The sequence below is a fragment of the Convolutriloba macropyga genome, chromosome 11 (genome assembly GCF_964194025.1).
Source record: "Convolutriloba macropyga chromosome 11, txConMacr16.3, whole genome shotgun sequence".
Taxonomy (NCBI): domain Eukaryota; kingdom Metazoa; phylum Xenacoelomorpha; order Acoela; family Convolutidae; genus Convolutriloba; species Convolutriloba macropyga.
Genome location: NC_134478.1, coordinates 36,113,224 through 36,129,386, shown reverse-complemented (window position 1 = coordinate 36,129,386; position 16,163 = coordinate 36,113,224). Strand labels below are relative to the sequence as shown.

The following is a 16,163-nucleotide window of genomic DNA, read 5'->3' as shown; positions in this document are numbered from 1 at the left end:
AATATCAAAAATTGCCAAAAATTTTAGTAAAACTTAAAAAAAATTGCAATTTTTATCAAAAATATTCCAAAATTCGAAACTGAAATCGAAGTTGAAAACAATTCCATTGACAATAAAAACCATGCAGAAACTTTTTATCAGACCGTGGAATGGGTTTTCTAGCACTTGATACGGACAAATATCAAAAATTCACAAAACTAGGAAAACTAAAAATTACCGATTTTATCAAAAAAGCTGAAATTCGAGACATTAAAAACTTGAAAACCATTCCATTACATCTAGAATATCTACAAAACTATGCAGTGCCCTATTACCAAACCTTAGAGGAGATTCCCTGGCCCTGAGGCTAGAAAAACTCAAAAATTGTCAAAAATCTTGAAAAAATTGCAAAATTAGTATCATTTTGCGTGTTTGTGTTTTTAGTGCCAAAGTAATTTTCCCTCGCAAAAGAACTTCGTCAACTTTTAAAAACTTCAACCTCAGACTAATAAAACAAAAAACTCAAAAAAATCACAAAATACATGAAAAATTGCACCACTTTGAGCCCAAAAACACCTAGAAATGACCTTTTAACCTTAAATTAAGGCCATCCCAGCAGCTGCACCACTCTAAGCACTTGAAGGACTTCTAAAGTCCACTTTGGGCCTCTAATGAAACTTAATTCCCGCTGGGCTTTACCTGTTTATCCCGTTTTGAAAGATCAAAGTTATTGAAAATTGTGTGAACAGATCTTAAAAAACACAGCGCCCCAATACAATTCAAATTCTTTGAATTGTAAAAAATAGGAGCGCTATAATAGCCGGCTGAGAAGATGAGGGCGGCTCTTAAAAAGGAAGCGCCAAAATTATAGCCTAAATTTGAGGCCGAAATTTTGGTTATTAAAAAGAGTAAAGGGTACTAACTCCTGGTGTGAATGACGGCAATCCCAGACCAATTCCAACAGAAGCAGCAAAGGGGTCTATGACGGAATTATAATGCATGTTGTTATGGTAACTGAGTCTGATTGGTGGATTGTCTGTTCTGTATGAAGATTGGAACACGTTAGAAGGCTCAGCCTCGTAGATGTATATCTCAATTGGCCGATTATACATCTCCGATATTGCCTGTAACTCTACATGGTTACCGTGTTCACTGTCCACTCTCTTCCGTTCGATGTACTTGTTGAAATCTTCAGTAACAAATTGATGAAAGAAATCGCGGTTTTTCACCTGTAATTGAACCATTTAGAATATTCACTGAAGAAAGAATGCGGTCAAAAAGAAAAGGATTAACTTACCATGTAGTCACATACAAGATTCCGAATAATTGAGTGCATATCCTGATCTCCGTATATTTGGTCAGCTAAAACAACGCAAGTTTAGTTGAATGAAACTTCGCCCGAGTTTGTTCAGGCAAGATTAATAAAAGAAAACTATTTGAAATTTAAGCCAAAAATATCGCAGACATTGTTAAAAAGATCGAAACAATTTCAGAAGCTAAAAAAGATTGACCAAGATAAGTGCTGCATGCGTACACCAGTAGAAAACAAAGAGAATTTTCAAATCCAAGAATAACCGCTTTTGTCACTCCTGACTGCCAGTTTTGGTACTTTGAAAATAAGGGACAAAGATATGAAGAATCAATTAGTTCAAATCAACGCAATCCACTCACAATTATTCAACTTTTGATAAAAATTAGAAAATAAGAGCAATATGCTAGCCCAACTTTTTCGTTCCGACAATTTTGAACTTTTTGAGGGCATACTAGAGCAATGCATAAATTATCTTTCAAAGCTCTCTGTAACCAGAATTCCACTAAAAAGAAAAATATTTATCAACTTTGGCGCATTTTCTTCATTTTAGCTAAATACTTCGTCATTTTGCTCTCATTTATGACACTCTTGTGCCTTTTTTGTTAACCTTTGCTCATTCCATAAACAACGAGTAAGATTTTAAGTGGAAACAAAATAAGGATTAAACTGATTTTCAGTTGAATTTTAGTAGTAAACTGCCGCCTCTTGGATCCAGCTGCTTAAAATTGTGATTGTGAGCAATTTAGCTCACGTAAAATTCAAGAATATACAATAAAATTTAAATACAAGCCAAACGGTCTAGATAAAACCATAAAATGACTCACACAACAAAAACTGATTCGAAAATCCTTATCAATTTTTCTCAATTTAACGTTAATTTTTGCTTCCAATTTTTTAACGCCAAACTTAACGCCAAAGGTCTCGTTCTGCTGCTAAACATTCTTTGCTGCTTTTAATATTTTCAAAAAGCTAAACGTTTCTTGTTACATTCTTTGCCTTTTTTCTAAAATTAAATGTATGTCAATACGTCCGTAGCACTAAATCTGCCGTTTGAACCCTTCATTTATGAAGGAACTCTAAGTAATGCAAAAGTTAACCCCGAGGAAAATTTTTGTATTTTTTTATCTTGATTAATTTTATTCTCACAGAAATTTTGGTAAATTCACTGATTCTATCAGTTTTATGTTTGCATTTTGTTATCAGTAATCAACATTTAATATGATGCCCTCAGCTATGAAAAAGAAAGTTAGAGAAGCAGAGATAACCATTTGCAAATGTATGTTTTTGTTCGCCGCTCAATCACATTGAAGCAATCAGCATTTAACATTTAAGACAGTTTACTCTTTTAACCTTAATCTTCAAAAACTAAAAAATTTTACACTTGTAGCCGCTACTCGTCTCACTTTGCGCACTAGATGTTGCGGCTTCAAAAATTTTGCCACCTAAGTGTGTTGAAATTTGTTCAAAAATTTGAAATACGGTTCTAATATGACACTGTGTATGGGTCAAATACGGATTATAGAACGTTCTTTGCGACGCACAGTACGATAGGAACAATCTTGTTAAATATTGACTACTTTCTGATTAAGTTTACAAGAAGTTCCGTTCATTGTCAAATTCAGTGCAAAAAATGAACACTAAGAGACTATAAGTCTCTCGAGTTGCTAAAAGTTATATAAGGATTCAATTTAAACCAACAGTTTCAACGATTGAGCTTAACTGCAGCTCAACAGATAATAATAACAATAAATTGCACCCAACAAATGGCCTGCTCAAATCTTGAATCCACTTGCTTAAAATTGTAATTGTGAGCAACTTCGCACATGTAAAATTCAATCAAATTGTCATCAAATTTCAGTCAATGTCAAGCTTGGGTTCAAAACGCTCCAAAACAGACCATAAAAATTACACACACAATAAAAACTGATTCCAACATGTTGGTCAATTGTCATTTCAACGTTTTTTAAAACGCCAAAGTTTTGTCAATTGCACTACATTTTGCCTCAATTATTTATCGTCTTATTTTGTAAGCTCGCCATCAGTGATGAGTTTTATTGTTGTCTTAAACCCACATAAATAATAACAGATCTTAAATCTAGACTAAGGTCTCGTTCTGCTGCTACACTCCTTTTGCTGCTTTTAACATTTTCTTAAAGCTGAATGTTCTTTTCAGTTTCTTTCCCTCTTTTCCAAAATGATGCCAATGTGTCCCTAGCACTAAATCTGCTGTTTCAACCCTTCATTTACGAAGAAACTCAAGTAATGCAAAAGTTAACTCAATGAAAGTTTGCAACTTTTTTGTTCTCGTTTAATTTTATTCTGACAAATTTTGGTATGTTTCGTTGATTCTGTTAGTTTTAAGTTTGCATCTTTTTATCAGTTATCAACTTTTACTAAGATGACATTAACAGAAATATAGCCGATATAACTCAGAGATGTAACGGAGATTGCCAAAATATAACCTCCATAGACGCTTGTGGCCTTCCATGGAATTGAAACAACCAAAGAAATTAGATAGACAGATTGGCCAAGTCCTTTAATAGACCACTAGACTTTTTGGGTCAGATGCGGACGGTCATTCTTATGCAACATATACGCTCCATAAGGAAAAGACCCTAATGGAGCTTTTTCAAAAATATTGTTCGAAATAAAGAGAATTTTATACTCAAGAAATACGGCATATACATTTGGCACCACTTGGACGCACACTATTGATCTTAAACTAGTAAATGTTCATAAAATTTACAGTAAGTGATTTCAGAAGTCATTTTTGAGTGAGGTCAGTCAAGCAATTGACCTTAAAGCAGAACAAATGGCCTTACGTACACAAACATTAACTGCAAAGCAGTAGAAGTCACGGAAATTGAAAAAGTCAATTCCAAGATTTCGGGTCGCAAGAATCATCGATGGAGACGACGAATTAAAAAAACATAGCAGGACAAGCCCTGAAATACAAGCTAAAGAATTAAAAGAAAAAATCAGAAACACCCTACCTGAACAGCAGATCAATTGAACAATGCCGGCCAAAACGCAAACAAAATCATCTCAAAATTTAAGAAACCAACAATCAAACAAACTAAACAAAAATATACTCATTGCTAAAACTCTAGAAGCTTTTACCCCGAAGGCAAAACTAGATCCCTTTAATTAAACCTATTTCAAAATATGTTCGAAACCAATTTTTGTCTCCGAAATCATTCCAGTATTATATCTGCAATCCCTGGAAAAAAATATTCATTGGCCACTGAAGATCCATTAACTCAGAAAATGACAAATTCAAAAAAAATTGATATCAATTGCAAATTTTTATTGTTGCTGAAAAATGTGATTAAATATCTTCAGAACCACTTCTTTGTCTCTAGAGGATATCCAGCATCCCAATTCCAAACCTAAAAATCATTGGCTCAAAGATCGACAAACTAGATAAAAGACAATAATTTTCAAAAACTTCAATTTTATAAAAAATAGATCTTCGTTCAATTAAAAAGTTGAAGACCACTCCATTGCCTCTAGCAACTATGTAATATCATACTAACAAATCCTGGAGGAGGTCACCTGGCTACTGAGGCAAGAAAAACTGAATTAAAACATGTTTTCAAAAAATTTGAAAATTACGAACTTTATCAAGAAATTTCTAAATATCAAAATGTTAAATTGATGGAAACAATTCCGTTGACCCTATCAATCATGCAGTAACTTTTCATCAGAAAGTGGAATAGATTTATTGGCCCTTCAGGCTGGACAAAAATCAAAAATTGACAAACATTTTAGGAAAACTTGAAAAAAAAATTGCAATTTTTTTCAAAAAAATGCTAACCTTAGAGACATTAAAATGTTGAAAATCATTCCAGAGTTAACAGAAACTATGCAGTGCCCTGATAACAAACCTTAAAAGTAGATTCCCTGTTCTCTCAGGAAAAACTGGCTACAGATTTCTTGACAACAAGGACCGAAAAACCTCAAAAATGACAAAAATTTCCAAAAATTGCAAAAATTAGTATCATTTTCAGTGTTTGCGTTTGTAGTACCAAAATATATAGCTCATAGAAATGTCATACCAAGTAATTTTGTCTCGCAAAACACCTTCATCAACTTTTAAAAAGTTCAACCTAAGACCAATCGAACAAAAAAAACTCACAAAAACCTGCAAAATTGCACCATTTTGAGCTTAAAAACTCCTAAAAGTGACCTTTAACCTTAAATTAAGGCCATCCCAGCAGCTGCGCCACTCTAAGCAAATGAAGGACAACTAAAGCTCACTTTGCCCTAGTAATGAAACTTAATGCCCGCTGGGCGTTACCTGTTTATCCCGTTTTGAAAGATCAAAGTTATTGAAAAATGTGTGAAAACGTGTTAAACAAAAGATAGCGCCCCAATACAATTCAAATTCTTTGAATTGTAAAAAAAATCCACGATGTCCCCAAGAATAGCCGCAATCGCTTAGCGGCTATTAAAAACAAAGTTAGAGAACCCAGAGAACACTGTTTGCATATCTACCTTTCCTTTTTTCGCCGTTCAGCCACTTTGAAGCCATTAGCTTTTAAGACTTATGACAGTTTTACATTTTTATCCTTTTTGTACAAAGATTGATTTTTTCGCACAAGTAGGAGCTACTTGTTTCACTTCGAGCACTAGATACTGCGGCTTCAAAAACTTTGCCACCTAAGTGTGTGTGAAATTTGTTCAAAAAGTAGTGAAATACCTTTCAAATAGAAGTTACCAGTATCCTTAAATTTTTGGAAACTGGGATTTCTTTTAGAGTTAAGTCCTCTGGCTAGCATGTTTCGCCACCAAACAAGAATATTATTTGCAAAAAAAAACAGCAAACGAAGACATTTGTGGTACCAAGGAATTCGCGATTGTGAAAATAACTGCGAAACAATTACAATTCAGATTTTGATATTTTTTCATTTTATAGAAGACGCCTGACACATAATTAAGTTCAGGATTTTCGGAAATTTTAGGAACACGTATTAAGATGTATTTGGGTTTTTAATGTTCCAAAAATTGCAATCATCTTGGAAACTGCTAAACTTGTTTGAAGACTGTGGAAGGTGCATCACAAACATGCTATGAAACACCGTCAAAACATCATTTCAAAAAATTTGAACCCTTAATGTACCCCTGCTTTATGGTAGCCATAATTGTTTTGCCTCAAACCTGTGTAAACCAAAACGAATGCTAACATCTGTCTGAGAGTATACCAAAAGCCTTAATATGATGCATGTATAACGTCAAATACGGATATAGGAACGTTCTTTGCCATGCACAGAACTATAAGAGAGGAAATATTGCCCATTTTTTTATTAAGTGCACAATATGGTCAATTTTAACGATGCAAAAATGAACACTATAAGAGACTACAAAAGAGTAGTGGGAAAAAAGTAGAAATGATAGTTAAAATTATATAAGGATCCAACTTAACCGACAGTTTCAAAGATTGAGCTTAACTGCCGCTCCGCAGATAATAATAATAAACTCTGCCCAACTGATGACCTGCTCGTCGGTCCATGCAAAAAACAGGTGATAGATGCGTGGTTTAAGGATCAAAATTGAAAACATTTGATGATTCTGCAAAAAATCAACTATGAAGCTTCAGCTTAACCAAGCTGTAGAAAACAAAGTTCAGTAATTAAGTCGATGATTAAAAAATTGTTCTGAATATAAGTACAGCAGAATGATAACCAATTTGAAGCACTTACAGATTGCTCGAAATAAACATGCTCCATCCTCTCGCATTTTCTTGACAAGAAATCCTTTCTTTGCTTTAAGCTGTCTCTCGAAACGTAACTCTTGCTAAAACAAAAGAAACTTATACACATTGTTCTTTCCCACATTAAGAATAGGCCCCAAAATGGAATAAAAGCTAGAATTTTTAGGAGCAGCGTCGGTCTTTAGTACTATAGTGATCAATATCGCTGCGCAGGCGCTAGTGAAAATTGCATACGTATTAAAAAACGAAATGCTATTGGTGGCCAATCAGAGTTGAGAAAATGTTGATATTGTTTTCTGATTGGCTGATAGCTCAACAAATTCACCGTGTTTTAAAATAGGATTAGAGTTTTAACGTTAAATTTGCTCAGATTTCGCCGCGCTAAGTGGTGAGGAAAAAAATATTTTTGGGGAAACTGACTTCAAGTTCGGTTGTGACTTCACGTTCACGTTCAAGTCCCACGGGCCGCTGAGGTAGGGCCATGGCGCGCGAAGCATGGCCAGATGCGGTAAAATGTATACTATAGAACTAGGTTTTGTCAAATTTAGGTTAATTGAACGCATAAAGTTACTTTTTTAAATTTCTTGACCGATAGTATTGGATAAAAATCTATATTTTGGTACGTCTGTTTGTTGAGACGTCACATTTTGCGCAATAAATAAAGCAGAAGCAAAAGGAGCATTATATTATGTCTAGTCGGATGTTTCAGTCCAGTTGCGAATAATTGCACTCCAGGGCCACAAAACCAGTCGCTTAAAATGACAATTTAACCAGTCAAGCGAAGTCGTTATTGCGAAATGATTGCACATTCCTCTCGTCAAAATCTAAACTTTTGACCTTCAAAGCAACGATCGCCATATTTTGCTGTCACCATATACAGCAGTTCATATTAAAATTGCTGGGCTACTATTGATACGATTAGGTTTTTGTCGGGTCTTGCGTCTTAATAAAACCCCGGGTATGCGTACTATTTCAACTCATCAAATTCATTTATGACAACGCTAGAAACTTTATGACAACGCGACCAATCATTGTGCAGCCGATTTCAAATAATCGATGCATTTTCCGGAGTTACAAAAACTACCAGTGAAAAGCTATTCTGAGGATCTATTGATCACCCTAATCATGTATAGGTAAATATATATACCAATCATTCAATGAAAATATGCAAACTAAACATTAGTGAACTCATGTTAAGAAATTGCAAATTTCTTGTATTGGAAAAAAACAATACTTACTACACAACAGCGGCAAGATTAATCAGTATGAATAGAACAACAAAACTTTTTACAATTTGTCATCAGAAAATTTCATTTATCAGTTGAAATATCATTTTTAATGATCATATACAGATTGTGAAATTAAGGATAAAATCAAAATATTTGAAAAAGTTTCAAATATACCCGTCGGAATGCCAACAGTTTCCGTCGCCTCGATTGAAATTGAAACAAGAACAAAAAACGTACTGTTATACGAACATTTGAAGTGCCTGCTATTTTGACTGGATTTCGTAGTTAGGCATGCTCTGGTGTCTTTATGAGAGGATACAGGGATTAGTATCAACAGCAAAAAAAAACATTAGACATTTAAATTGCTTTGCTAACCCACTGATGTTTAAAAGCACTTGAACAAAAAAAATCTAGCCTATAGAGCCAAGAGAAACAAATTTTTGTTTGACGAAGAAAACATCAGGATAAAAATCTGAATTGATCAGGCTAAAAAAATAATCAGACAAATCATCAATCTCGATAGTGGAACATAATCGCTGATAGTCAACAGACCAAATATCATTACAAACTTCAAAAAAGCTTTCCATTTTTTTAGTTTTTCAATAAGTGTTGTCTATGTAATTCAAAACTATCAAGAAAAAGCTAACTTAACTGGACCTTAAACAGAATAGTAGCTACCATCTCAGCAAACACGAATGAGACCAAAAATGCAAAAGATGAGACAATTGCCAAAATCTAAACTTGAAGGAGTTCTTTGAAAAGAGGTGGCATTAAAGTAATTAAGATACATAACTAATATTTCAGATCTCTAGACTATAAAACTATTGCTCATTACAAAGCCTCCAAAATCAGAAGGCCCCAAATGGGAGCAGCCAATGATGGGGCTGGATTCAAAAACGTCTTGGCGTATTTTGTCTATGAGACTGGCAACTTCAGGCAGTCTGACATTTAAATTTACCAGGGGTACCAGGGATTTAACAGGAAAAATCGCTGGGTTGTTGAATACTCCAACCTCTCAAGGGTAGGGCTAGTGAAATAAGACCTGTTGTTGTTGTTATTTGCCTCAGTCCGATGTTGCGGTGTTGTCGTTGAGTGGGAGCGAGAGAAATTTAGCTGCTTCCACAGGTCTTGTCCAAAGTGACTTCACGGAGAGATTCGTGGGTTTCATCGGGCACTTAAAAAGATGTTGTGTTGTGTGTGGCTCTCGTTTACAGTCGGGGCACGTCTCAGACATATCATTGTTGATCCTAGCCGAGTAGGTCATGAGAAGCGGACTGAAACCAGAGCGGAGTTGCGCGAGTTGCCTTCTACTGCCTCTGGGGAGTGTTTTCTCACTGTCATGTATCTTCATGGGGGCAGCAGTGGCAAGTACCCTGGACGGCTCATAGTTGTTGATGGCGTCTTTGACTTCTGTTGTATGCATGTTCTTCAGAATCTTTCGGTATTCTTTGGATGTTATCTTGTCTTTATCTTCAGTTTCATCAAGGTATGGTTCGATATACCTGTTGTAACGGGTGTGCAATGATTCTTTTATGAGTCTGGGGGGGTTCGGCCTGGTTATAATGTGGTGGCCTGGGTGGGCTGGTAAATAGCGGGAGAGTTGTTGTTGAACGCATAATAGCCTCGTGTGTCGCCTGACTTCGAGAATTTCGGTTTCTTGGTGCAGATGTTCCTGGCTGGACATTAAAACACAGCCGGTTGTTGTTCGCAAGGCCGCATTCTGGACTCGTTGTAAGTTGTTGATGTTGGTAGTGCTGGTGGTGGGACCCCACACTGGAGCTGCATAGTCTAGCAGAGGACGAACTGTTGCTTTGTATGTAATCAGAAGCGTCTCTTTAGACTGACCCCAGTTGGTTCCAGAAAGTGCTTTGAGCACGTTCAGTCGTTTGCGAGAGCGAGCACAGACGTCCTTAATGTGTGGGGTGAATGTTAGTCCAGTGTCAAATGTGATGCCTAGAATCTTGATTGTTTGAGAATGGGGAACTGGCTTGTCGTTGATTTTTACATTTGGGTTGATTTTGTACTGTTTCGGGTCCGTGGTAAATAGTGTGGAAGTGCATTTCTCAGCAGCGAGGTGGAGGTCGCGGCTATTGAAAAAATCTGCAAGGTTGGACAGGTAGGTGTTCAAAGGCCAAGTTGCTGATGGTAGGCAAGCTGTTGAGGTATACACCGTGAAGTCGTCTGCATATGATTTGATGTTGATATTGGCAGGCGGGGCCGGACCATCAGACACATAGAAGTTGAACAAAAGTGGTCCCAGCACCGAGCCTTGGGGGACCCCATTTCTAGTGATTCTGAAGCTGGAGATGGTGTTCCTGAAGCTTGTTTGTGCCTGTCTTCCCTGAAGGTAAGTGAAATAAGACCTCTCTCCGGGGGTCGGTTGATTTCAGCCAACATAAACCGAATAATGTCGGAAGAATTGCTCTCGAACGACAATCGAGGCAATTTGATTCAGGGTCTGTAGCCTAGATAAATTTTTTCCGATCTATTCTGTTTCCCCCCTCCCAGTTTAGTGGGCCTATATTTTTACACCCCCCAGGCGCACGTGCTATTTATTACATAGTAATGTGATATATAACAACATATATTTGTAACTGGGGGCGTAAAAAACACCGGGGGCCGAAACAGAATGAATTCAACTTTTCATTATGAGGTGCAAAAAAATAGCTGACCGCGCCGGGATTCGAACCATTGACCTCCCGTTCCCTCAACAGAAGCACTGCCCGCTCGTCTATCAGGCCCTTGTTTTCGCTATGCTGAAATCGATTTCATTTTAGCAAAAAGCTTTACTTCGGTGTGAGCACAATAGACATCACTCAAAAATGAAGAACGAAAGCGTGAAAAAGTCACTTGAGAAGTCAAAGAATGTTCTAGAAGAAAAGCGCAAAAACGATCAAGCAAAAAAATTGCATGAAAAAAGACTAACATGTTTTCAATAAATGCTACGAACTTCATTCGAGAGCAATTAATAAATGAAAATCAGGGCTTCGCTGTAGTTCGGTTGGAGCAATGAACTAGTGTCTTAATAAAAACTCAAAAATCATTCAAGCATTATCAGTTGAGTCAACAAACCTCTTGACTGGACACTTCATTCTGATTTTCATACTCATCCTCGGAATTTTGGTGAGGTTGCGAAGGAGAGCCACTTTTTCCTGTCGCATGAGTAGTTTCAAACTCTTCATTTTGTGAACCTTCGTTCGAATCGCTAAGGCACGATTCCGCTGTTCTTGGTTTCCACGACGATGATTTCACAGAAAGCATTGCATTAGATAACGAGTTATTACCATCCCGTTTTTTCTTTCTTTTCGAAACTCCTCCGTGATTTGTATTAGGGGACAGGATGCTAAGGTTACGCGAGCTCTGATTCGTAAACTCCTCGTTATGATTCGCAGGATTAATATTTATCCAGCTATTGAGGTGGTTTTGAGAGATACTTCTGGCATAGAGAGAATGACTCGAATCGTGAGAGCCCCCAGGTGTGCGATGAGAATTCAAATAATTCTGATAGTTGTAACTAGCTGCCGAACTGAAAGGAGGAAGAACCATATCAGGCGATAAAGTCTGATTATTTACGCTCGGTGGTATATGTCGCTGATTGTTAGCATACCTCTGCTGTTCAACCTTCTCCTTGCTAGTTATTTTCTTCTTTGGTAAGATAGTCATGACTTCTAAAAATAAGTGAAAACAATGAGAGCACATTGTAAACTTCATGGGAACATAGCACGGGCGTAGTGACTTCCCATTATCACTGCGCCCATGCTTTGTCCACCCCAGCTTACTGGTGAGAAATATAAACATAAACATCACTTCATCGTATATAATTTTAAAGACAAGGCCCTATAACTCTTTTAGAGCTGCCTCAAAAGAATTGAATTTCTATATAAGCTAATTTATTATGAATCTGGTCTCCCCTCCCGCACTATGGCACTGTAAGAACTGTCAATGTCTGTCGGCCGTTTGGAACCACGGCACCCTCTGAGGCATTTGATAGCGCTGCGCAGAATAGCGAAACTTATTCTCGTGCGTATGTACGTTATGGCGTCGGAGTATGATTCGTCTTTCTTTTCAGCAATTTTGCTAGCTAGTCGTTTTATAGTATGCGGTGCGCACGGTCCTGCGCCCCCCCCCCCCCCTGCAGGAAAACACGAGCGGAACGAAGCTACTCTTCTCAACGTCAAGTACTCGTTGCTCATACTTCAGGCACTTCAACGAATCATGATACTTATACAATGCAGAGAAGTAATTGTCAATTAAAACTTAAATTGACCAACTAAAACGAGCGTTTTCGAACATTGCGTTCATCGTCAGGTTTAAAAAATTAAATGAAATCATTTACAAAGTATATAAACTTGTCTTTGACTATAATTCTAAGAAATGAGTTAAAGTAACATCGAATTTTTGAAATTATTGACAGTTAAAATCACATTTACAACATTTTATTTACACTTATTACACTAAAATCAATTCATTGTTTATTCCGGATTTTATGAAAATCCCGGGTATTATGCTTTCTATTACTGAAAAGGGAGTTTTACTTTCATTCCTATCTGTTTTATTTTTTAATTTTTGGGGTTCACAAAATTTCGAATTAACATGTACCAGAAAATTTTTTGAATTTCAAGTCAAATTTGTGTATTTAAACTAGCACTTCAATGTCAGTTCCCGCCCCCCGATACTCATCGCGCGTATTTAATTGCGGTTTCAGCTTTTTGATGTAGATCGCATCTATCGTCATTAGTTTTTCAACCCCGCGACATGCATCAAGAACCTCCCATTTTACGTTATGCGTTGTACCACAACATTCAACAAGGTGTTGTCCAACAGGGGAATCCTTCTTTTGATGCTCTGAAATTCTTTTGGTAACATGTCGGCTGGTTTGGCCAACATAGATGGAACTGCATCCATTACATGTAACTTTATATACCACATGGGATTTCAAATTCTTTTCAAAAGGTGATTTCAGGGTGGGCAAGCAAATTCTTAGCTTTCTTGTTGTGAAAATGATTTGAATATCACACAATTTTTTTAGTCTACTCGCAAAATTTTGCGTGATATTTCCTCTGTATTGAACAAAAAACCTAGGTTTAGGATCCCTTTTGTTAAGACTTTTAACATTTTTAAGATGTTGTTCATTTTGGGGTGGTTTTCTGGACACTTCTACTTTGGCGTGGATACTTCTACGGTTCTACGGAGTTTTTTGGGCATGACTTGGCAAGTGGGTTCAAGATCTTCACGTCGAAGAAATAACCGTTGAACCTGGGCCCCCATAGGACATTCGCTTTAATATCTAGTCGCGCGTTTTCGTTAGTGATATTAGTTTTGTGTATAAAGGACTCGTATTGAAGCAACTGAAGAGTCGGCTCAACTTCGACATCAAAACAAACGTCATGCATGATAATAGCAAAGGTGTCTCGGATGGCTTTCCGTAAGATCCCTCAGACTGCGATCAAATAAAATTCTGGCGTGCGGTTCACTAGTCAAGCGTTTTTGGGTGTGATGAGCATTTGCTCGATCCTCATCTTCAGGAGGAGCGCATGCGGTCAGCTAAGCAGCGTAATCCGTTTCCCAATCTATCGGCTCCTTTATGTTAAGTCCGCCCTCCCGTGTTGGTAGCGAATACAATCGCCGTGCGGATTAAGACACCGGAGGGTCAAAGAACGACGGTAGGATGGGTGTTTGGATGTTCGTTTCTGCGTCTGTGAAGAAACTAAGTGAGTTTAGCGTTGTCCGGGACGCGAAATTTAATGTTTGTTGCAAGATTCATGTGAGGCATGCGTAAGCGTTCTGAGGGTATGTTTTTGCTACCTGCCCCAATTTTCTCAACAAATTGGAACTTTCTAGCAGAGGTTACATTAAAGTTCTAATAGGCTAATAGGTTTTCTCAATTACTATTACAGATCCTATAACGCGGCAACCGTCAACAATTTGAACTGCCGTCCCCTCAAACACATGAGAGCTATGATCTTTGACGCCTCTTTTGCTACCAACAAGGGGAGGGTTGCTACTCCATACATAACCATAGCAATGGGAACTTTTTGAGTTGTGCCCTCTCAAGTCTGCAGTGTTCTACCTGCTACATACGACGTAGTTGAATATGAGTTTTGAACATCGAAACTCAAGGCGGGACAAAGTCTCTTAATAATTTCAGCTGCCAAGACACATTTGAGGCAGTTGAAGGCGTTTTGCTTCTATTAGGAGAACAGCTTCATCTTTAGCTTATTAATTATTAGGTTTTTCAGGTACAATGCATAGCCCCCATCATGGAATTATTTGGCTAGACAAAAAGATGAAGAAACAATTAATTTAATATGTAAGACAAAAAATCGGATCTTCCAGTATAGCCCCTCATATTTAGCAGAAGTGCAAAAGAATGGAATTTCTTTACGTGGTGTTGTCTATACCGGGAAATAAACATTACAATATGAATAAATTCCTCTTGCCACCCATTTATTAAGTACCGGGTGCTAACTTTGAGACGCCAACGGTCGATGCACGGAAAAAATTAGAATCCATCAAATTGGGAGCTAATGAGAGCCTTTTTTTACTTTGGAGGTGAAGAACCTATTGGCAAACGTACCTGTTAATAAAGCGATTGAAGTAGGCTCGAGGAGCCTGTACTCTAGTGATCACGCCCCACAGAAGTCAAGGTCGACTTTGAAAATACATTTGAAGCTAGCCATGACGAATATTTGTTTTAAATGCAATTACAGATTACTTTGTCAGGTGCAAAGCTTCGCAATGAAAGCATCACTTGCAAAAACTCTGGCAAACATTCAAAAAAATATTGATAATCAACTTTTCTCTAAAATGAAGGACATGTTGTGTTATTGCTCCAAATGCCAGAAAATTAACAAACTAGATAGTTAACCAGAAACTGAATGACAACTATTCGAAAGATATGTTGCCGGTATAATTTGTACGGTAACTGGTGAACCGAACATCTCGCTCAGAAAAGTGACCACCCTTCTTAGATAATTGGAATTCACAATGGAAAGGCCTGACGAAAAAGATAATTTAGCATTTATAGACATGAACATCAATGTAAATATCTGTTAAGGAATTGATTGCGAGTGGTACAGGCAACCGATATGTAAAAATTGTCTTGAATTTCTGTAGCTGTGCTTCAATCCAGCATAAAAATAACTTTGAAGGATTTTTAGAAGAATTAGAACATGGCAAATTTTTTGATAAAGCTCTGAAGGAAAAAAAAGTTATTACTTAAAAATTTAATACCCTCAAGTTTGGACTTCTAGCATAATAAACGATGTTTCACAAAAAATAATAAGTAAACTTCAACTGAAAAGTTGTGGCGTGAAGGTACAACAGAGGACAAAAACCACCAGCTAAAGATATAAAAACAATTTTTCCTTCAGTATCGGGGTAATATCAGCCTGCAATTGAAGCGAAAATAAAAAAAATCGTGTGATTTGACACTCATCTTTACCACGCGAAAACTACAAACAAACATACCGTCCCTGAATCCTGGCTTTGGTGGCAATCAGAAAACTCTTGTGGTCTAAAAAGTCAGCCATTGTGTATGCAATGCCACTTATGTTGGACAAACGTGTTGACATTTGACTATGGGAATTTCGGCGCGTCAAAAAACGAATTCACCGGTGGGACAACATGCTTTAGAACGCTGTACACGTCTAACAGCCTTTAATTTCAAGTTTAAAGTTTAGTGCCAGGATACTGAACTGAGAAACTTATCACCATAGAAGCTCTACACACTAGAGACGCAAGCCACAAATGTTCAGCTTTAAAAACTTTTTAAATCGCCATGTGAGCAACGTTATATTGTTCATCAAAACGAAAACTTTCTTTTCGAAGCTATTAAAGAAAAAGACCCATATCAAAAGTTTTAAAATTTTCTAGAAAAATTTTAGAAAATTTTCTTAAAAATTTTCTGAAAAATTTTCTAAATCCGACA

General features: G+C 37.0%; 1 protein-coding gene across 1 annotated transcript in view; it reads right to left on the bottom strand.

Moving 5' to 3' along the window:
- Window positions 1-11,900, bottom strand: part of LOC142349991 (uncharacterized) — a 47,960-nt gene extending 36,060 nt beyond the window's left edge. The window contains exons 1-4 of the mRNA XM_075401873.1: window positions 11,306-11,900; window positions 6,994-7,087; window positions 1,277-1,341; window positions 903-1,208 (exon numbers count right to left, since the gene is read on the bottom strand). Of these exons, the coding sequence (XP_075257988.1) occupies window positions 903-1,208; window positions 1,277-1,341; window positions 6,994-7,087; window positions 11,306-11,896 (1,056 nt within the window). The 5' untranslated portion in view covers window positions 11,897-11,900. The remainder of the gene's footprint in view (window positions 1-902; window positions 1,209-1,276; window positions 1,342-6,993; window positions 7,088-11,305) is intronic.
- Between the last annotated feature and the right edge of the window lie 4,263 nt (window positions 11,901-16,163).